General features: G+C 58.0%; 3 protein-coding genes across 3 annotated transcripts; 1 reads left to right on the top strand and 2 right to left on the bottom strand.

Annotated features, from left to right (window-relative positions):
- Positions 1-201: 201 nt before the first annotated feature.
- FIBP (FGF1 intracellular binding protein) lies at positions 202-4,326 on the bottom strand. The gene is made up of 10 exons (XM_075545374.1): positions 4,157-4,326; positions 3,780-3,978; positions 3,480-3,606; positions 2,495-2,595; positions 1,547-1,680; positions 1,269-1,377; positions 1,118-1,181; positions 757-843; positions 579-676; positions 202-328 (listed from the first exon to the last, which is right to left on the bottom strand). Exons 1-10 carry the CDS (start codon positions 4,239-4,241, stop codon positions 259-261), a joined length of 1,074 nt encoding a protein of 357 aa, XP_075401489.1. The 5' UTR covers positions 4,242-4,326; the 3' UTR covers positions 202-258.
- Positions 4,198-6,770, top strand: CCDC85B (coiled-coil domain containing 85B). The gene has a single exon (XM_075545376.1). It carries the CDS (start codon positions 5,929-5,931, stop codon positions 6,535-6,537), a length of 609 nt encoding a protein of 202 aa, XP_075401491.1. The 5' UTR covers positions 4,198-5,928; the 3' UTR covers positions 6,538-6,770.
- A 562-nt stretch (positions 6,771-7,332) lies between these two features.
- Positions 7,333-14,892, bottom strand: FOSL1 (FOS like 1, AP-1 transcription factor subunit). The gene is made up of 4 exons (XM_075545375.1): positions 14,600-14,892; positions 12,175-12,372; positions 8,705-8,812; positions 7,333-8,427 (listed from the first exon to the last, which is right to left on the bottom strand). Exons 1-4 carry the CDS (start codon positions 14,699-14,701, stop codon positions 8,005-8,007), a joined length of 831 nt encoding a protein of 276 aa, XP_075401490.1. The 5' UTR covers positions 14,702-14,892; the 3' UTR covers positions 7,333-8,004.
- Positions 14,893-21,884: the final 6,992 nt, after the last annotated feature.

Below are 21,884 nucleotides of genomic sequence, written 5' to 3'. Positions count from 1 at the left end.
CTGAATAAACCAGGACCACAAGCCCCGGCTTCTGTGGAGAGCTGGCTGCGCTGGGCGTGGGGGATAAGAGCAGATACCATTTCTCCCTCAGAGACCCTGGTCTCCATGGGGCTGTTACATACATGTCCAGCTGACCTCTCATGCGGCACTTATAGGGGACACACACACACACACGCCTACCCCCACAAGCGAGGCCCGGTCTCCAAACTCTTGGCAGCTTTATTGTCAAGTGTGGCAGGTGGTGGAGGTGCAGGGTCCTCATTCATGGTACAGTCGCAGGAGGCAGCCCCTGAGGGTGCCCATGTAGCGGTCCCACAGGGCCTGAAACCTGGAAGGACAGTGATGAGGGCTGAAGTACTGCTTGGCGTGGCGTGCCCGTTCACTTAGATGCCCCATAGGTGAGGCATCTTCCCCGATTTTACTGGGGGAAATGCAGGCAGAGAGGCGAAGTCATTGACCCACGATCTCACAGCTGGGAGCCTAGCCCACAGAGAGCGGGGTCCACGGCCCCAGGCAGTTCGGTGGGAGCCGAGCCTGTGGTGAGGCCACTGGGGCGGGAGGGGCTGGGGGTCTCTCACCGGAAGCCGTCCAGGGAGTGGACGGATGCTGAATACTGATTCAGGAAGAGTCGCACGTCACCCAGCGGCCAGTGGTCGGAGCGGCAGGGTTCCACAAACTGGGGGCCCAAGGGGACATTTAGCATGCGCTCCGGCCAGCTGGGGGTCTGAGGGTGGTGACGGGGGTGGGGCCGCTCACCTTCTCCACCAGGTCCACAAACAGGTCTCGGACATCCTTATTGTGGGTCAGCTTGGCAGCTACGTTCACCAGCCCCCGGGACAGGTTCTGTGGGGCAGGGATTCTGGGAGTTCTGTCTTCTGCCCTCCGTGGTTTGGGGGCGGGGGTACTGAGCCCAGAGGCTGGGGGAGGCACAGGCCCTTTCCCCACATCAGACCTCTTCCCTGTCCACCAACTGCCACCCACCCTCCCAGGCCTGCAGGGGGCAGCAGTGCCACCTGCCGGTCACTCTCAAGCATGGCTGGAGTTGGCCCGAGGCGATAAGGCACGCATGGCCGGAGGCTGTGGATGCAGGGGGTGGAGGCCAGACTGGGCCACAGACCTTGAAGTTGGCTTCCATTTCAGAGAAGACACCAAGCTTTCCCCGCAGGGCGGTACACACCAGGCTGGGGGTGAAGGGCAGAGGAACAGGGTCAGCTCTGGAGTCCTCCAGCACCTCTGAGGGCTCATTTCAAGGTCCCTTCTGTGGACACCTCTTGTGCAGGTCCAACAGGTCCTTGTCGGCCACTAGTACTTTGAGCTCCTTCAAGTCCTGGAGAAACTCCTTGTCCAAGTCCATGTCCATGTCATCCACCTGGGAATCTGGGGGCCGGGAGGTGGGGTGATAAAAGCTCCAGTCGGGATGACCAAGCCTCCCCCACTTCCCCACTACCTCTGGGTCCACGGACTGAGGATGAATGGCACCTCACGGAAGGGAGCCCTCAGAGGGTGGGTGGGGGCCCAGGCACCTGGCACCTCAGTGGGGGCTCACCGACTGCGCCGAGGGTCCAGTGCTGGATCATGAGCTCGGCACAGAAGGCAAAGTCGCCAAAGCTCAGATACTGCAGTTTCTTCTTCCCGGTCTCAAAGCGGTTGTTGGCAAAGAAGACGATGGCCGCATAGTCCCTGCAGCGAGGCCAGGGCCCCAAAAACGCCTTCTTAGCAAGCAGCTTCCCCCCTGCCGGTTGGGCTAAAATCCAGGGGGCCTCAAGCTCCCGCCTGCGGGCCACATGCAGCCTGCCGAGGACATTTATCCGGCCTGCCGGGGGGGGGGGGGGGTTTCCCATGTTTTTTTACTTCAAATTAAGATATGTACAGTCTGCACAGGAATTTGTTCGTAGTTTTTTTTTAAACTATAGTCCGGCCCTCCAATGGGTCTGAGGGACAGTGAACTGGCCCCCTGTTTAAAAAGTTTGAGGATCCCTGGGCTAGATATTCGAGCGCTGGTCCCTGTCTGCCCTCCTTGGTGACTACTCTCACATCTCCTCATCTGGGTGGAGGGATGGTCTATGCCCAGGCTTCCTAAGGGACCCAAGGGAGACCACAACAAGACGACCATCATATACACACTGGTTATACGTTGGTCTGTTAACTTCAAGGTCTGCAATTTGAAACCATTAGCCGCTCCGAGGAATTAAGGTGGGCTTTTCTACTCCCGTAGAGAGTACCGTCTCGGGTACCCACAGGAGCAGTTCTACCTTGTCTTAAAGGATAGCTATGAGTTGGCATCGACTCGACGGCAGTGCTAGGTACAGTGCCCAGGGCTTTACAGGCAGTGTCTGAGTTCATCTTCACAGCCTCAACCCTGCTGACCATTGGCCAGGCTGGACTAGAACCCAGGTTGGCTCAGTTCAAAACATGGTCCACATGACAGTGTTCCCAGCACAGGCCGGTCGGGGGTGGGGGTTGGTAGGCAGAGGCTTCTTGCCCAGCCCCTCACCTGGCCAGCCGGTCTGAGAGAAGGAAGAGCTGCTGGATGTTGTCCACCAGGGAGCCCCGCATTTCCTCTACCACTTTGAAGACTCGCTTAAAGTTGTCGAACTGCAGGGTAGTGGAGGGGGGAAGCAGGGGCGACACTCAGCACCTGTTAATCCAACTTAGGGTCTCCTCTCAACTCAACACAAAACACAGCCCCAGGGAGTGCCAACAGTTATGCCCTCAACCATTAACCAAAGGTTGGCGGTTCAAACCTGCCCAGGGGCACCTTGGAAGACAGGCCTGGCCAATCTGCTTCTGGAAGGTCACAACCTTGAAAACCAGATGGGAGTTGGAACTGACCAGAGAAGCGGCTAACATCAGCTCAATGGGTGTTTACCACCTTCTGCCACTTTGCCTTGAATCAGCATTCACTTGATCCTGCCTTTAAATCCAACCCTATTTTAGCTCCATGCTCTCTGGTCCCTCAGGATCTGCTGGCTAAGTTCCAGAGCCCAAAGAAGAAGATATACTAAAAGTCCTCAGGGAGCTCATGGGAGACACAAGACAAAGGCACAGAGGGGCCAGAGGCAGGGCTGTGGTGCCATCAGAACATACACCCTGCTCTGGATCAAAGGGGCAGAACTGGCCCCAAACAGTGCCTTTCAGGTAGGAGCAGCAACAGGAGAAAAAGGAAACCTGGGAGGGAAACATCAGAGGCCAGCAGATCACAAGGAGCATGAAGTTCAAAAGAGATGTGTGGCAGGTGTGCTGTCCAAGAACTGGCTGATGTCAATGATGACTGATGGGTGTGAGAAAGTCCTGAGCAGGGCTGGGCTTTGGGAAGGTCATTCTGGCCAGAATAGGGGATGCGTTCAAAGGGGCACCAAGTGGCAGAGAGAGAGGAGGCTAGGCGCAAAAAGCTGTGGTCATGAATTGAAGAGGGGGTGGTCAGTGGCCAAAGGGATGGTGCCGGAGAGATTGCAGACAGAAGGGGCATGAGTGCCCACCTGTCTTCGACAGCTCTTGAGAGTGATGCCTGTCTTGGTGCTGATGTCGTCCAGGTCTTTCTTGGTGCCCTTGGACAGCTTCTTGCCCAGTACTTCTCGAACAAAGGCCTCGTCAAAGGTGTAGTACCTGCAGGCACCCGGGAGAGGTACACCGAAGCCCCTCAGGAAAAAGGGGGAAAGGCGCTCCTGGCTCCCTCTGCTCCGAGGTTCCCCCGGGGGCCTGGTTCGGTTCCCACCCCCTCCCAGGGCCTCAGTTCCCGCCCGTGAAATGGGCCGAGGGTCGCTTGGGCTGCGGGGCACCTCTCGATGAGCAGCGCCTGCCGGGAGGGCGGGATCTGGTAGATGAGCTGGTGCAGCAGCTTGGGCGGCGCGTGCAGCAGGCGCTCCAGCATGTGGAAGGTGCGGTAGTGGTCCATGGTGTCGCTCTGCAGCACGGCTGCTGTGGCGCCGGTCTGCTCCAGGATGCCCGAGCGCACCCGCAAGGCCACCGCGTCGCTCACTGGGGAGCAGGAGCCGACATTGGGGCCCCCAGAGGCTCTCTAGGGACCCCAACCTCGACCCTCCCGGTGACTGCCCCCTCGCCCCGCCCACTTCCCAGGGGGAAGAGAGCCCTGGCCCCGCCCCTTCTCCCACCCCGCGGCACCCGAGGGGGCGCCCGGGAGATCCCACCCACAGACCGGAGTAGCCATCTAGCCAGAGGCGATACACATCCTCGTCGATGAGGGTCGTGTTCCCTACGAAGATGTCCAGCTCGCTGGTCATGGCGACGCCCAGGCCCGGGCGCCGAAGCAGCGCCCCAAGCAGGAGCGAGCACTGCCCCGCCGGGCGCGCCGCCGCCGGGCCACTTCCGGGAGCGCCGAGATTCCGCTCCGGGCACCCGGAGCCAGTGAGGGACCACTTCCGGGACCGACCCTGCCGGGCGGGGTAGTTGGAGAAGAGGAGGCGGCCGGGGCGCTGGAGTCACCCTTCCTCCGGACCGGAAGGGGGCTGCCCGGCTCCTCGGTGCCCTCCACGCGGGCTTCTCAGAGGGTGCCCGAGTCGTGGTCGCTGGCCAGCCTCTTCTGCCCCATCCGCTGTGCTCACTCCCTCCTAGATGTTCTCCCGCCTTCTCGATCTTCCGCGGGCCCTCCCCTCTTTTAGCTACCTCCTAAATACAACAGTGTTCCAGGACTGGACCCTCGACCCTCTCTTCTTCAAAGAATGGTAGGTGGCCTGGTTTCCAGGGACCCGTGCTAGGAGCCTCCCGTTCACCGTGCTAAGACACCCCCTCTTCCTAGGGTTTCAACCACCAATTCCCCTGCCTCCCCTGCTCCCCACAGCCCATCCCACACAGAGCAGCCTGAACCAAGGAACATTTGACCAATGTCACTCTTCTGCTTAAAATCCTGCGGGTCTGTGGGAACTCCCCAGTCTGGCATTGACCTTCAGCCTGACTTCCTTTGCAACCTTCTCGCTCTCTAGCCACGTTCTTCCTGCAGCTATCTTAAAAAAATGTTTTTTAATCTAACGAGTTTCACTGTTGGTAAAGCAGCTAGGCGTTCTCAAGCGCCAGCGTATTTCCTTGTGCCGTGAAGCATTGAGAAACCCAATCCCTGATACACATCTCTCTTTCCTTGGCCAACTCCTATGCATCTTTCAGCCCCTCGGCTGAGGCTGCTGCTTCCCTTGAAATCTTTCTGAAAGTCCTGCGGACAGTCCCGTCCCCGTCTGCCCCCGCCCCAAAACACACACACACACACACACACACACACACACACACACATTTGCTTTTTGTTTTAATAATGTGCCAGGTCAATTGCAACTTCTTTGGGAACAGGATTAGGATCTTGGTCAAGTTTATTTCTGCTGCGTGGGCCTGACACACAGACACTGAACAGACGAATCCCCACCCGCACCCTACCCCCAGAAGGAAACACTCCGTGGTAGAACGGGAGGCTGGCAGGGCACCCAGAGCCGACTGTTCGGAGGAGAGGGAGCGATGCTCAAGGAGCCGAGACTCGAGTTGAAACGGAGCTAGGTGAGACCTGAAGATCAGTTTAGGCTCCGTCCGTCCCGAGCGGACAGGGGAGGCAGAGGCTTAGGCTCTGGCTGGAGGAGGTCTGGAGCCGCGAGGAGCGAAGCGCCCAGCGGCGGACTGAGGCTGGCGCGGAGGATGAGGATGCGGGGGATCCTTGTCAGCGCCACCGCGGTCGGGAGTGGGCGGGAGAAAGGCTGCAATGATAGGCCCCGCCCCTGGCGGATAACTCCTTGGATTGGCTGTCCCTGTTGCGACGTCACGAGGACCCGCCCCGCCGCGCGCCCCGCCGCGTGCCCACCCCCGGGCCGCGGCTACCGCCTTTGCTGCCACTGGTAGCCGCCCGCGAGTCGGAGCCGGAGCCCGAGCGGCGCCGGGCCGACGCGGGGCTCCGGGGCGGCGGCGGCGGGCGATGCTCCAGGGGTCTAAGCAGCCATGGAGGCCGAGGCGGGCGGCCTGGAGGAGTTGACGGACGAGGAGATGGCGGCGCTGGGCAAGGAGGAGCTGGTGCGGCGTCTGCGGCGGGAGGAGGCGGCGCGCCTGGCGGCGCTGGTGCAGCGCGGCCGCCTGATGCAGGAGGTGAATCGGCAGCTTCAGGGCCACCTGGGCGAGATCCGCGAGCTCAAGCAGCTCAACCGGCGCCTGCAGGCTGAGAACCGCGAGCTGCGCGACCTCTGCTGCTTCCTGGACTCGGAGCGCCAGCGCGGGCGGCGCGCGGCGCGCCAGTGGCAGCTCTTCGGGACCCAGGCGTCCCGGGCTGTGCGCGAGGACCTGGGCGGCTGCTGGCAGAAGCTGGCGGAGCTGGAGGGCCGCCAGGAGGAGCTGCTGCGGGAGAACCTGGCACTTAAGGAGCTCTGCCTGGCGCTGGGCGAAGAGTGGGGTCCCCGCGGCGGCTCCAGTGACGCTGGCGGCCCCGGCCCCGGGCCGACCCCGGAGCTCGCACTGCCCCCCTGCGGGCCCCGCGATTTGGGCGATGGGAGCTCCAGCACCGGTAGCGTGGGCAGCCCGGATCAGCTGCCCCTGGCCTGCTCCCCTGATGACTGAGGGCGCAGCCTCCTGGCCACCGGAGCCCGCCCGGATTGCTCCCGGCACGCCGGGATTTCGGTGGACCTCGGAACCAAGACGCTGCCCCGGCTGTGCCTGAGAGCCGGCCGGCCGGCATGGACTGAGAAACTCTGACACCGAAGGGGGCCCCTCACCCTCATGGGTGGGGCGACTATGGGACTGGAGGCTGGCACGGATGACCCTCCGGGGGGGCTGGGTGGGGGCTAATAAATTGGGACGGAAGCGTACCCCATGGCTTACGGTTTATTCGGTGTTTGGGACTTGCCTGGGGTTGGGTCGAAGACAGGGGTGTTGAGACAGGGTTCCCATCCCCCTCGGAAGGGCTGTAGAGCTAAGGTAACTGGCACCCCCTTTACCTCTAGGCTTGGGTGGGATGGGGGATGGTTACAAGCCACCGACTTCCTTCTCGGGGCTGTGGGCTAGGCCCTGATACAGACCCTGCAGTGACTTCCTGACTTTCCTGTCCAAAACAATGGGGCAGGAAGCAGGTGTTGGAGACTGCAAACTCACTGGTCTGAGGCTTGGAAGGGGCATAGGACAGGCCAGCACTGGGGAAGCCTGGAGGAGGAGAATCTCTGGCCCCTTTCCTCCTCAGCCCAGGAGATGAGGCCAAGCAGATGTAACCCCATTTTTCAGACAGCCAAAGTTCAGAGATAGCAAAGAATTTGCCCAAGGTCATGGCTGAGAGTAGGTGGATCTAAGCTGGGAGCCTAGGCTTCCTGCTGCAGAAGGTCCCCTCCTTAGCTCTGGGAGCCAAAGAAACACCCCAGACCAGAGCTTCAAGGCGTTTTATTCCATTTGACAGGTTTCTACAAAAATACTCTCTTTAGGAAAATAAATAGCAGCTACCCTTGCTGGGTGGGCTTGGGTTTCCTGGAGCTAAAGGCCTCTCCGAGCTGGGGGCGGCAGGTCAGCTCATCACCAAGCCTCTGACTCCCTCTGGGCTGTGCTCTCGGAGGGGCCGCAAAATGCTTTGGTCCAATCCAGTAGGGCTGGGCGAGTTAGTGTTCTAGGTTGGGACAGCCACATCGGCTTGTAGGGAGTAGGGTCGGGTGAGTGATCAGAAGAGGGTGATAGGAGACTGTGGGGGTGGATCTGGAAGAGGTTAGGGCTCCCGAGGGCCTCAAAGACTACATAGTCCCTTTGGACAGCCAGAAGTTCTCTGGACCATGCAGGAGGAGATAGGCTTGTTTCATGTTGTGCAAATTGTGGCAGAGGGGCCATCTTATGAGGAGACAGGCCCAGCTTTGGTGGCTCCAAGCTGGTTTCCTCTTGAAACAAACATGTTGAGTCTTATCTGGAGGGAGGGAGGGAGGGAGGGAGATGCCCCTGCTGGTGTTGGGAATAGAATTTGGTCCAGGCCAGCTGGACCAGTGGGGGAGGGAAGGGAGCAGGCGTGGGGGGGTGGGGGTGTTGACTAGACTGCAGGGAGGAGGCTGGAGCAACTCACAGAGCAAGGAGCGTCGGGGAGCCCAGAGGGTCAGAGGATGGGTCCCCACTGCTGCTGCTACTCCTACGATGGGCCGAGGCACAGGGCTCTGGGGTGCTGGGGTAGGTGAAGACCAGACTTGGGGTGAACGGGGTCAGGGAGGGTGTGGTCATGAGCGTGGGGGTGTGCAGAGCCTCAGGTTCCAGCACTCGTCCAGGGGAAAGGGAGATACAAGGCACCGGTCGAGAGGGCGCTGGGGGGCTGCTGGTACCGCCTGAGCCGCTTGGGCCCTCGGCACCGCTCTCCTCCTCCGCCTGTTCGGGGATTTTGCAGATGGGGCGGTGGGCTTCCAGTACCAGCTCCAAGCGCTCCTTCTGCTTCTGCAACTCCTCGATCTCTCTCTGCAGCTCAGACTTTTCATCCTCCAGCTTATCGGTCTCCTGTGAAGAGTCGGGAGGGGAATCAATACCCTGAGGACTGAATACCCTGCAGCTTGGGGGCGCGGTGGTGGTGGTGGTGGTGGTGGTGGTGGTGGTGATGATGGGGTAGTGAGAAATAATCCCCACGTACGGCTGGACTACGACTCCCATGAGGCCGTGGGAGAAATGGGCACGCCTCTCATCGGCGGCGCGGGGGGGGGGGGGGGGGACGGTCTCCTCTAGTCCCCACGAGAGTCCCTCTAAGGCTTGGGGGGTGAGGATGGGAGGCCGGACTCACAGCTTGCAGGAAGTCTGTCAGCTCCTTCCTCCGGTTCCGACATTTGGCGGCCGCGAGCTTGTTGCGCTCTCGCCTCACTCTGCGGCGCTCCTCCTCTTCGGGGCTCATCTGGGGAGCAGGGGAGGCGGCGGAGGGGTGGAAGGTGAGGCACCTCTGGTGCCCACGGTGGCAGAGGGCAGGGTTTAGAGGCTACAGCACCTCTGTCGAGAGCGCCCGCTCACACTCTAAGCAGGCAGCTTTCCTCTTGGCCCCCCACCTCTGCCTTTTAGGAATTCTCTCACCAAATAACCCCCACTTCCACACGCCCTTAAAGCTCCTTATTGCTCCGGACTCAGCTAAAATGCCCCCAACTCCAGGAAGCCTCTCCCACCCCACTCCCCAGCCAGAAATGGGCTTTGCTCCTTTGCGACCTGGGCCAGCACCCCTCTTCCCCCCTTTATCCTGGACCCTCTTCATTTCCCAATCTCGATAAGCAAATCTCCTCCCTAAGGACTGTGGACACTAGAGGGGGGCAGTGAGTACTGCAGAGTCAGGTCTAGTTTAATAGGAACCTACTGAGCCAGCCGTTGTGCAGAGGACCAGGCTTTCCTCCACTCCTCTAAAGAGTGACTGTCTCGCAAACCCACAGGGAAGGTCTTCCTGTCCTAGAGGGTCGCTGTGAGTTGGTGTCAGCTCGATGGCAATGAGCTTGTTTACTTTTGCAGAAGAGTGGGAGAAGGGGAGGCTGTCCCACAAAGGTTTACAGTCTCAGAAACCCTAGAAAGCAGTGGTTCTCAACCTGTGGGTCACAACCTCTTTTGGGTCGAATGGCCCTTTCACAGGGGCTGCCCAATTCCCAACAGTCACAACATGACAGTGATGAAGTAGCAATGAAAATCATTTGATGGTTGGGGGTCACCACAACCTGAGGAACTGCATGAAAGGGTTGTGGCGTGGTTGAGAACCACTGCTGTAGAGAGTAACTATGAGTCAGCATGGTAGTGAGTTTGGGTTGGGCTTGGGATAGCAGGAGCAAGGTAAGGCTGTCTGCTCTCATGAAGATTTACACTCTCAATGGATACACCAGCAGTGTAGCAAAGCAGGTCTCAAAGGAACCTCAAGCTTGAGCCACAGGATCCATGGGTCAGCTGGCCCACGGGTAGTGTAGCTCACAAGGTGAGGCAGAGGACTAGCTTAAGCAGCCACATGCTGGTCCAATCCCAGAGAGCAAGAGAGAGAGACGGGGATTTCTGAGCCATTTATCTCTTTGCCCTCTAATCAAACTGTGACCTTATTAATCCCACATGTTCCTATTGGCCAGGTTGGCACACTAAACCTATCACATATGCCAATAAAACCATTTTAATTAAAAAAACAAACAAGATTAATACTCGCAGAAACCCCACGGGGGTATCTCTGTCCTATGGGTCTCTCAGACGAGGAATCAGCTGGATGTCCTTGAGTTTGGTCTGGTGTCACTGTCACGGAACCCCTGCCAACTCAGAGGTACCCTACAGGACACGGCAGACGGGCTCCCGTGAGTTTCAGAGACTAACTTTGGGGGAGTAGACGGTCCCATTTTTCTCCCGCTGGTTTTTGGTACTCTTTGCTAAAGCAGAGGAGCCCTGGCTAAGCCCTGGCTGAGGACTCAGCTGCTAACTGAAAGGTGGGCAGTTCAGACCCACCAGCCCCTTGCCTTTGGGGAGAAAGATGTGGCACTCTGCTTCAGTCAAAATCTACAGGCCCAGAAACCCTATGGGTCAGTGCTACCTTGTGCCATAGGGTCACTATGAATTGACGACTAGTGGCAATATAGGAGCCCTGGTGGGGTAGTGGTTCAAGAGCTTGGCTGCTAATCTAAGGGCTGCAGTTCAAGTCCACCCATGAGCGGCAAGACCTGGTACTCTGACCCCGTCAAAATCCACAGCTTAGGAAACCCTATCAGACAGTTATAATTGATGAGCACCACCAAGGCGAATCCACTTAAGGACACCCAAGAACAAAAGAAGCAAACTGCTAGCTAAGAGTTTCACCTGATTCTTCACCCCACTTGCCGTGTGAGTCCCAGAAACTCCAGAAGGGTGAATTCCTCTGTAAGATTCCTGCCAGGAATTAAAATCCACACCCTCTAATTCGCATTGGCTGGCTGATGGAGACCAATCCCCCAAAGGACCCATTCTCAGCCCCAACCTGGGACACCTGGGAGTGCTTAAGAACGAAGAGTCAACCTCAGACCAGAGCTGGAGTCCAGGAGAGAATGGCATGACCCCTGCCTTGCCTCACACTGGCCCCTGTCCATTCTGTTTCTGAGAACATTCAGCCCTGGCCCATCCCACATCTTTCCCAGACCCAGCAGTTAGTTGGCGCAAGCTTTGTAACAGGCAAACTTCACCTCACCTCACAGATTAAAACACCCTAAGGAGAGGACAGAGGAGCAATCCTTCACTCTTACTAACTTTTCAAGCCTCCGGCTCACTCCCAGGCTGGGGAGGCAAGAGGCTCTTTTTATTAACCCTTAAAGCCTTGACCCATCTCACATCAATTTATTCTGGGGAGGGCTTCAAGTTTCCTGGCAGCTGCTCAGGTGGACCTATGGCTTGGTGGCTGGGAGCGGCCTTTGGGGTTGGACACACCTGGACTCATTGTTCACTACTTGGGTGACCTTGGGCCAGTCACTGTCCTCCTCTGTGCCTTTGTTTCCTCCACTGTAAAGTGGGGAGAACGTGAGTCCATTCCCCACAGGACTTTGGTGAGCATGCAGTGAGATAGGGAAACAGGCCCAGAGAGTCACTGCGGGGAATTCTCTCTTTTCTGCTCTCTCTTGGAAGCTGGGCAGAGGCCTGAAGGCATCAGCCCTTTTCTCTGCCCATCAGTGTGTGTGTGTGTGTGTGTGGGTGCGGCGGCGGCGGGGGCGGGGCGCCCTGCGATCCACTCCATTTACTAAGTACCTCCTCACCCCTGTCTTTCTTCTGGAGGCAGTCCCTCGGGAGTTCCTCCTAGGTCTTCATCTTGCCTTCCTCTCTGCCTATGGAGATCCTAGCCTGAGACTGAACCTCCTTCTAGGCTGACACAAGAGCCTGGGTGGTGGTATGCTGTAGTAGTTACATGTTGGGCTGCTAACCACAGGTCAGCCCTTTGAAACCACCAGCTGCTTCTCAGGAGAAAGATGAGGCTTTCTACTCCCAGAAAGAGTTACAGCCTCAGAAGCTCATGGTCCTGTAGGGCCGCCAGGAGTAGGCCTAGGCTCCGTGGCAGTGACTTTGGTTTGGGGCTCCAGAGCACATGCTTCCCTCTTTCAGCAACCTTTCCCTGAGCAGCAGAGACCTCTTTGCCCTTGCCAAGGGCTCCAACCGCTCTCCACCTTGGGAAATAATGCCAGTGACCCAGCCTTCCCGCCTTCCAAGTGGCCCCCTTGCTGGCAGAAGCTTGTCCTCAGCTCCCTAGCAGCCCTGTGGGCATCAGAAGCAGGACCCAGCTCCTCTGTTCCTTACCTGGTCACAGGGCCGGCGCCTCACTCCTGGAGGTGGGCCCAGGGCCCGGATGACTCCTGGTCGGGGAAGCGAGGGGCTAAAGTGAGGGTAACCCAGAGACCTGGGGTAGCCGCTGGGCCCCAGAAAGTGAGGCTGCACCATCCACTGCAGCTCCTGGCTGCCGCTCACAGTGTTGAGGCTTGGTACAAGGTGGAACTTCTGGGGGACGAGACATGGAGAGCCAGGGATAAGGGTTAAGGGGAAGCTAGTGGCTTCCAGAAGCCACACTGCCATCCACTCCCAAAGCAGCTGCGGATTCTAGGAGACCAGAAAGAGCCCAGCTGACTGACTGGGTGGCAAATCCCATCTCGGGTGCTGTGTGATTTTGTGCAGGTCACACAACCACTCTGTGCCTCTGTTTCCCCATTCCAGCTGTCTAAAGTGTGACCCACCTGCCAGGCACTGTCCTGACATTTGCACCAGAGCCCTCGGAGGGCAGATCTAGCTTTGTCTTCGTGTCCAGTCAGGGCATGAGTTGCCTGCACGTATACTGGCTAAGTGAGAAGTGAGCCCAGGCTCTAGGTTAAGGGTTCTCAACCTTCCTAATGCCACGACCCTTTCATATAGTTCCTCATGTTATGGTGACACCCCCCCCCGCCAACCATGGAATTATTTTCATTGCAACAGGGAATAGAGATATCAAAAGGGTAGGGGGCAAAGAGGAACGGGTGGGGAGAGAGGTGGGCACCGATCCCAATGAATGGAACACAATCACTCACCCCCATCCAGGGGGAAGAACAACAGAAACCAGAGGGGAAGGGAGACGGGGGTCAGAGTGAGATTTGAAGATAATTGACAATCTACCGGGGCCAGGAGGGTTGGAGAGGTGTGGGGCGAAAGGAGGGGAAAAAAGAGGAGCTGATCCCAAGAGCTCAATGGAAAGTAAATGTCTAGAAAAGAATGATGGAATATATGTAGGAATACATAGGATACAATTGATGTATGGTTTGTAACAAAAGTTGTAAGAGCCCCCAATGAAATGATTTTTCAAATATTTTCACTGCTATTTCCTAACTGTAATTTTGCTACTGTTATGAATGAGGCGACTCCTGTGAAAGGGGCTACCCCTGTCCTAAGCCTGGCTCACCCGCTTCTTGGCTGTGTGATGCTGGGCAAGCTATTTGATATCAGTATGCCTCAGTTTCCTCATTTGTAACAGTCACAGGTGAGGAGTCTAGCATTTCACAGATCCTCAGAAGGACCTTTTAATATCTTGGAAACCAGTGTCTAAGTGGCTTCCTCTGACCCCCGTCTTGCAAAAATTCATGGGGGGGCCTTAGCTGGTAGGTTTTTCGATTCGATGGGAGGCGCTCAAAGAGATGGGGCATGCTCGCATTTTCCGGGTGGGCAGCCGCACACGGTAAATACTAGGCCAAGGGTTTCTGAGATAATTTCTGCCCGGAGATCCTAACAATGGGTTGTGCCAAGAGCTCTTTGTTCTGGGAAGAGAACTGGGTTCGAGACCTGGAGCCGGGCCCTGGGTGTGGGCCGCCCAGTCGTCCGGGAAGCTCTCCGCAAGCCCAGGCAAGTCCGGACAGCGGTGGCCCGGCTCAGGCTGCTGGCCCAGTGGCCCGGTAACCCCCAGTTGCAGGCTAGAGGTACCGCTGGCGGCAGCATCGCCTGCTCAGAGGTTGTCGGGCCCCCCCGGGTGCTTCAGGCCAGGAAGGGAGGGGCGCCGGGGGTGACTCAGCCGCCGTGACTCGGCCGCCGTGACTCGGCGGAACGGACGCCCGTTCCTTCCCTCCCCTGGCGACACGTGCTCGCTCGCAGCCCCTTGACAGGAAGTGGGCACCTGTAGCTTCCCTTTGGGGGTCCCCCCGCCGGCAGGGGCGCCGCGCGCCACCGTTGGCGCGGAGGGTCAGGGCGCTGGCGTTGTCCGCGGCGGTGACGCTGCGCGCATCCCGAGGTCCCGAGACCTCGCGGACTCCGCGGCCCCGTCGGGAACCGGGGTTGCACGCGGGTCTCCAAGAGCGCACCAGATTCCATTGCACAGGCGTAGACCCCGGAGCGGAGGGTGTCCGGCAAGAGTTGGGGAGGGAGAGCCAGACACTGACAGACGCACAGCCGCCGGCAGCTGTTCCCAGTGCCCAGAGTCAGCGCCCCTCCGATCCAGACGGGGTCACGGTGGCTAACCCAGGTGTCCCCCTGGAAGGGGAAGGAGGGTCCCGAGATCGGGAGAATGACACCCGCGGCGGCGCGGGGAAGGGGGCTGACCGCAGGGGACGTCCTTAGGTGGTGGTCCCGCGCGTCTCCCCAGCTCCTGGGTCCTGGAGGGGACTTGGCCCCTGGGCGACGGGAATGACCCCCACACCCACCCCTGGCGCCTCTCCGGTCCCCCTCCCGGAGCGGATCCCGGCGTCCCGGGGCGCTGTCCGCCCCGTCTCACCTGCTGCGTGGCCGCCTGCGCCGAGGCGGGGCTCTGCGTCGGGTTGCCATAGGCGCCGGCCGACCCCGCGCTGGGCCCCGGGTCCCCGAAGTCTCGGAACATGCCAGGGGCTGCTGCAGGCCGGGACTCGGTCCTGACTCACGCGCTCCGCGGCGAGGCTTTGCTTTTTATGAATGAAACGCTCTCTGGGCGGAACCACTCGGAGCGCGCGCGCGGGGGTGCGGCGGCGGCGGCGACGCGTCGCTGGGCTCCCCTCCGCGGACGCGCCTGCTGGGCTGTCCGCGCGAACTGGGCGCCGCCTCCCGTGGCCCCGCGGCCCCTCTACCCGAGCAGGGGGCGGCCCCCGGCCCCCCGCGCCCGCCGGCGGGGCCCGCCCTCTGACGCAGTTGCCCATACTTGGTGCAATTTCCTAGGCGCGCCCAGGTGGAGCCGAGGGTTCCCCGGGCCTGACGCACCTGCAGGGGCCCCGCCCCGCCGCCGCCCGCGCGCCCCGAGCCTCATCCGCGCGTCTCGTAGCCGGGGACACCCCACCAGGGCTCCTAGTTCGCTCGTGCGGAAGCGGTTTGGAAGCTGTCAAGAGGATCGTCCGTGTGATGGGTGGTTGGGACCGTTTTTATTTGCCGCGTGTGGGTTTCAGGCTGCTTCCCGCGCTTCGTGTCTTTGTGTGAAGGCTCCAGGGTTCCCGAAACCCAGTTACGAGACAAACGTAGGAATACAATGCAATCCCATTGTGCTGCTGACCGGAAAATGCCGCGTGCTCAAAGACCTTTGCAGGCCCCTGTGTGGCGCAAAATATTTGCCATGGACTATTTACTAACCTCAAGGTGGCCAGTCCAAGCCGACCCAGGGCCTGCAGACAACAGTCCTGCTTGTGTAAATATCTGTCGCAGCTAAGAACACCCTGGAGAGCAATTCCCAGTGTTGACACGCATGCCATGGACACGGGTCACCGTGAGTCAGGCTCAATGGAGCTGGTCAGGCAGTGGGATTCTGCAGCCGTCTAGGGAGGGATGCCACCTTACTGGGAGTGAGGTTTGGGGACCAGCATTGTTTGGAGGTGAGCTCAAAGGTCTGTGTCAACTCTCAACCCAAGATGGACAACCCTGAGAAGCAGAAACCATCACCATCCCCATTTTATGGATGGGCAAAGCAAGGCTGAAATGGTTGTCCAAGGTGACCGGAGGGCCGGGGTTGGATTCCCAAACCAGGGTGGTAGGCATGCCAAGTCCACGCTCAGCCTAGAATTTTCTAAGCCCTCCCAGCTTCCCACACCCTACTTCCCATGTGCGGAATGTCAGCTTGGAGATGCCATGCCCTTCCCATTGTATCAATGAGGAAACGGAGGCCCAAGGGGAGTAAGGAGCTGTCTAGGTCACACAGCCATAGGAAGAAGGTGGGCTCTCCTGCTTTTCCACTGGGGCCCCCAGGTGATCAGCTCCAGCATTGCCTGCAGGGTCCTGGGTTGCCTTCCTTGGAAACAGAGGTGAGGGGTCTGTGGGCCAGAATGCCAACGTGTCTTTGGGGTCCCGGTCCCCAAGCTGCCACTTTTCTATCACTGTCACTTCCCCATTGGCAGTAGTTTGACGCCCCCGTTCCCCTCCCACTTATGTCCTGGGACTGTTGGGAGGTTGGTTTGAGTGAGGTCACAGATAGGAACATGCTTGGTCACATGTGACATGCGGTGTGCTCAGGAGGTGCCTGTCAGACTGCTGCCTCCTTCCTTGCCTTCTGGTCAGAGCTTCCGCCCTCTGAGAAGAAGCCACAGCAGCTGACCACAATTCAAACCCTCGGGATGTGTGGATGCGTGTATAACAGAGACAGATGGGTGGGGGGAGGGTGGGCAGATTGTGCATGACGGACCCAAGGAAGGGAGGAACATGCATGCTGGAATCTCGGGGTCTGGGGTTGAAATCTGCTGGGCAGCTCACCCACTGTAGGGCCTGGATAACAGTCTCTCAGAGTCCCCTTTTCAGGGTTTTGGGAGGTAAAAGTGATGTCACGTGCTGGGCACAGCACCGGGCACAAAGTGAGAACTTGAGAAATGTTGCTGGGGGCCATTGAGTCCGTTCCAACGCCATGGAGCAGAGTAGAACTGCCCCATGGGGGGGGGTCCTCGGCTGTCAATCTTGAGGGGAGCAGAGGGCCAGCTACTGACCAACTGCTGGACTAGCAGCTGAATACTTGGCCATTGACCCACCAGCGCTCCTTTGATACTTATTATTGAAAATAAATCCACATGTTAATAAAAAGCCTCAGGGAGGGGTGGACACCCTTGGAACCCTGACCACCTAAGAAGGCATGTGGGGCTCGCTCGCTCTCTTTCTCTCTCTCTGCTGCCCTCAGCTGAACTCAAGTTGGGCAGGTCAAGAGGTGACATAGGCCACCAGATAGGGGCACATTCAAAGGCTGACACAGATCAGGCTTGACAATATCCGCCCTCTTGCCCCGGAAGACCACCCTGCCCCCTCCCCAAACAGCCTGGGCAGCTGCCAGAGCAGGAGCTCAGCCCCCTACTCCCAATTTGGCACCAGCCTCTTGGCCTCTGTGGGTTTCAGTTTCCCCGGTCTTTATTTGAAGTGTGTGTGTGTGTGTGTGTGTGTGTGTGTGTGTGTGTGACTACATGACTCTGAAAGGCCCTTCCTGCTCTAACCGTTGGCAAGCCACAGGGAGGTCCGCACAGAAGCAGCACATTCCAAGCACCTCAGTCACTAACTCCTGCCTCGTGGCTGCAAGAACGTTCCTGGGCTCTGACCTCATTAGCTCCCACCCAGGGCGGCCAGGAGTAACCCCAGGGCCCACCAAGGTTGTTGGGATTCTGGGGAGGGGGAGGCCTCAGAGACCCTGGCCCTACCCCTTGCCCGCTGTGTGAGGTTGGCCTGGTTACTTACCCTCTCTGAGTCCCAGAAAGCCCCATCTCTTTGGGGTGTAGGCACACAGTGGAGTGGCTCAATTGGTGGCACCCGGCTGCTGATGGTGATGTTTACTTGGTTCACTACATGCATACAGTAAAGCACCAGTGTCCGGTTCAAAGCCTTTTACACACGTGCACATTCGTGGTGCTACAAGATTAAGATTAAAGACATTTCCAGCCACTCAGAAGTTCTCTGATGCCCCTGCCCTGTCACTATCTCCTACCTCCAGTTAAACCACTGTTTTGACTTCTTCCACAGATGAGTTTTAACTGCTCTAGAACTTCCTGTTAATGAGACCATGCAGTGTGTGTGTGTGTGCGTGTGTGTGTGTGTGTGTCTTCCTTCACTTATCATGTCTGCAGGATTCTTCCGTGTTCTTGGGATGGCCCTGTCGTTTGGTGTTCTTAATTGCTACGCAGAATTCCATTGCATGAACAGTACACACACACACACACACACACACACACACCGTCTCCCTTTTCTCCTGCTGAAGATTTGGAGACCCTGGGGGGAGGGGGGAGTGAGACAATATGGAAAGGCTGCTGTGAACATTCTTGATGTGTCTCCAGTGGCTATTTTTGTGGTCATGAGTATATGCAGCGCATATGCCTCATTCAAAGAAAACAAACAAACTAACTTATTGTGGTATAGTTTACGTGAGACTACATTCACACTTTAAAAACAGACTGATTGTGTGTTTTGACCAAATCACCATTCCAATCGAGGTACCCAGCATTTGTGTTTTCCCTCCAGACACTTCTTGACTGGCCCTTTGCAGTCACTGTCCCCCCTCCCCACTCCAGACATCTCTGGACCTTACTAGAATTTCACCTGGATGGACGCAGACAGTGCGTGCTCTTCTGCACCTGGCTCCTCCTCTCCACGCACTCCGTGGCTGTGAGATTGCTCCCTGCTGCTGCGGGGAGGCACGCTTCACCCCTGCTTCCTATGGGGGAGTAGAGTCTTGGGATGTGCTGAGCTGTTAACCGCAAGATCAATAGTTCCAAAGCACCAGCCGCTCCTTGGAAGAGAGGGGGCTTTCTACTTCCATAGAGAGTTACAGTTGCAAAATAAATAAATAAAGCAAAAGGGAAAAGAGAGTTACAGTTGCAGTCATTCAGGGTGCAGTGTAGCACTGAAGAAACACACCTCACTCTCCTAGTTCTCTAATGCTTCCTCCCCCACTGTCATGGCCCCAGTTCGACCTCAAAAATCCTGTTAGACTGGCGTATGTACATTGGTGCAGATAAGATCTTTCAGTACACGGAATCCAGGATAGATAACCCCTTCAGAAGCGGTAATGGGAGTAACGATTCCATAAGGGCATGGGAAGGGGGAACTGATAGCAATGATAGATGTATACCCCCCTCGAGGGGGATGAATAACAGGAATTGAGAGTGAAGGGATACATCAGTCGGTGTAAGAGATGAAAAATATATAAATAATTTATTAAGGGTTCACAAGGGTGGTAGGGCGGGGAGGGAGGGAATAAAGAAGAGCTGATATCAAGGGGCTCCAGTAGAAAGAAAATGTTTTGAAAATGATGACGGCAACATCTGTACAAGTTCACCTGATTTATGGATTGTTATATAAAATGATCAATAAGAAAAAAGAAAAAGAGTTAGAGTCTCAGAAACCCACAGGACAGCCTACGCTGTCCCATCGGCCACTGAGAGTCGAGACGGGCTCGATGGCAGTGCATTTGGCATCTGAAGCAGCCCGCTGCAGGGATGGCTGGAGTTGATGGAATGAAAAGTGGAATCGGGCAGATGTGGGAAGGCAGGAGACGGATCAAAGACTTGGTCTTGGCCCCAAAGTGCTTAACGCACAGAAAGCTGGCCAGACACCGAGGGGAGCAGCCCTGGCACCAGGGAGAAAAAGCTGAGGCCAGCAAATGGACAGACTGGGGGTATTACAGGGGCCCCCACGAAGGAATGACTCTTGCTCATGGTAGGGATGGGAGAAGGCTTCCTGACAGAGGAAGATCTGAGGGTAGGGAGACATCCCGGTGTAGTGGGTGCGAAGGCCCAGGGGTGGGGGATGGCCTGGGCAGCTCCGCTCCGGAGCATGTGGGAAACGGGTATGGGTGATGAGCCGTATGAGAGGACGGGGTGAAGTCCAGTCTTTGAAAGCGAATGCCTGCTGAGACCTGTTCTGAGCCATGAGGGGACAGGAGTGGACTTAGAACACAGACGTGAGCTGTTCTGGGTCTGGGGAAGGGGTGGGACTCCCTGCTGGAGTCAAGGGCTCTAGGGGCCGTGGCTGGTGGGGCCTGGGAAAAAGTGGTTTGGGACAGTTGTTTCCAGAGCCTGGTATCTACATGGCTGATACCTTCCTCCCCGATCTCCTGAGCACCGTGTGCTCTGCTGGCCCTTAAGCCAGATGGCAGTCCTCTTCCCATGTCCTTGAGGCCCCATAGAGCTGGGCCAGGGCCAGGGCTTCCCCGCCCTCTGCCCTCTGGTCTCCCTGCCTGCACCTCTCCAGCCAGGGGCACCATGGCCAGCCCCTGCCAGTCTTGGCCACAGCGGAGGCTGGGCTCTCTCAGGACAATCCTTTCAAACCTGGGGCCCCAGTCTCCCTTTCCAGAACCTCACTGTTTTCCCTAACTGCAAAGGTCTCCGGGAAGACACAAACGGGGGCAGGGAGAGAGCAGGCCAGCTGCACCAGACAGGGGTGTCAACAGCATGGTCCCAGGACAGGGGCCAACAGCATGGTCCCTGGGCTCATCCACATCCCCCACTTTGAAACCCAGACTACTCACTGCTCCCTGCCTCAGTTTTCTCATTTGTCAAACAGATAGATGACCAATGTCCCTGCCTCCCAGGTGGTCGGAGAATAAAGGCGCTAAGCGCTTAGCCCCCACCCCCTCCAGCCGACTTCTCCCCTCCTTCCCCCCACCCCTCCCACCAGAAGCAGAAAGAAAATGGGGCTGGTGGGGAGGATTCCAGGGGCTTTGTTCCTCCTCGTGGAGGAGGTCCCACCCGGGATCCCGGGGCCGGAAGTGCTGCCCCCGCGGGTGCCAGCCCTAACTGGGGCCAGGAGGGGTTAAGCTGCTCCTCCTGGATGAAAGGCTGGCGGCCCGGGCTGCGCCAGTAAAGCAGCCCCACCCTCGCTGGGAGGACCTCCCCGCACCGGTGTAAACTGAGTCATGGGGGGCGAGGGGTGAATCACAAGCCTGAGTGGGAGTCAGTCGGATGGGACGGGCCCGCGCCACGCCCCCAGGGGCAGCACTGGCAGCTCCGCAGAGATGGGGGGCAGGGCGGGCACACGGGGAGCAGGAGTGTGTATGTGTGTGTGCAGCGCGGGCACCCAGGGAGCAGGAGCTGGTGTGTGTGTGTGTGTGTGTGTGTGTGTGTGTGTGTGTGTGTGTGTGTGTGTAGGAGCCAGTGTGTGTGCGCACAAGAGCCAGGGTATGTGTGTGCAGCGTGGGCACCCCAGGGAGCAGGAGCTGGGGTGTGTGTGTGTGTGTGTGTGTGTGTGTGTGTGTGTAGGAACGTGTGTGTAGGAACGTGTGTGTCTGTCTGCCTGTCTCATGGGGAGGGGAGTGGCAGGCAGGAAAGAGAGGCCCTGACTCCAGCGGAAAGGATTGAAGTTTGGAAAGAAGTCTAGCTCCAGAGGAAGATTTTGGCGGGAATGCCTGGCCGTCCTCTCTGGCCTCTGCCTGTTTGGCTCAGTCCCCAACCTACCTCCATCCCCCTTGGAGGGGCTGTATGCACCCCTTCATGAGGGTTAGGGGGAGGAGCTAGGGCTCTTGGATTCCTCCTGAGCCCCCTAGAGTCAGCACCCGAGGGTGGAAATGCCCCAGATGCCAAAACAAAACAGACTACCCTAACCCCCACCCCGCCCCAGCTCCCTGTTCCCAGGGCCCAAAGCTGGTTGGGGACCAGGGGAGCTGTCACAGACTGGGAACCCACACATTCTGGGAGATGTGGTGGTCAGACTGTGACTAGCTTTGACCTTGTTCAAGTTACTTAACCTCTTCAGTGAGTTTCCTCCTCAATGAAATGGAGGTTGTGCCCTGGTGGTGTAGTGGTTATAATGGTTAGGTGTTGGGCTCTGATCCTCAAGGTCAGAAGTTCAAATCTACCAGCCAGTCCTGAAAGTAGAAGGATGGAGCTTTCTATTTCCCATAAAGAGTTAGTCTTTGACTGTAAACTGCCTTTACGCACAGGGCAGATCTACTCTGTCTGGCTGGGCATTGACTTGCTGGCAGTGAATTTTGAGTTGTCGACTTGGTCCTATGGGGTTGCATCCCTAGGAGTTGGCATAGACTGGGCACCAGTGGGTCCCTCCTATAAAATGGGCTAGGGAGGGCACAGGAGTTGCCCCAAGGGTTCTAGTCTCTGGTTTTTATTGGCTGGTAAGCTGCCCCC

The sequence above is a fragment of the Tenrec ecaudatus genome, chromosome 4, assembly GCF_050624435.1.
Source record: "Tenrec ecaudatus isolate mTenEca1 chromosome 4, mTenEca1.hap1, whole genome shotgun sequence".
Classification (NCBI taxonomy): Eukaryota; Metazoa; Chordata; class Mammalia; order Afrosoricida; family Tenrecidae; genus Tenrec; species Tenrec ecaudatus.
This window is presented reverse-complemented; position numbering and strand designations above follow the sequence as displayed.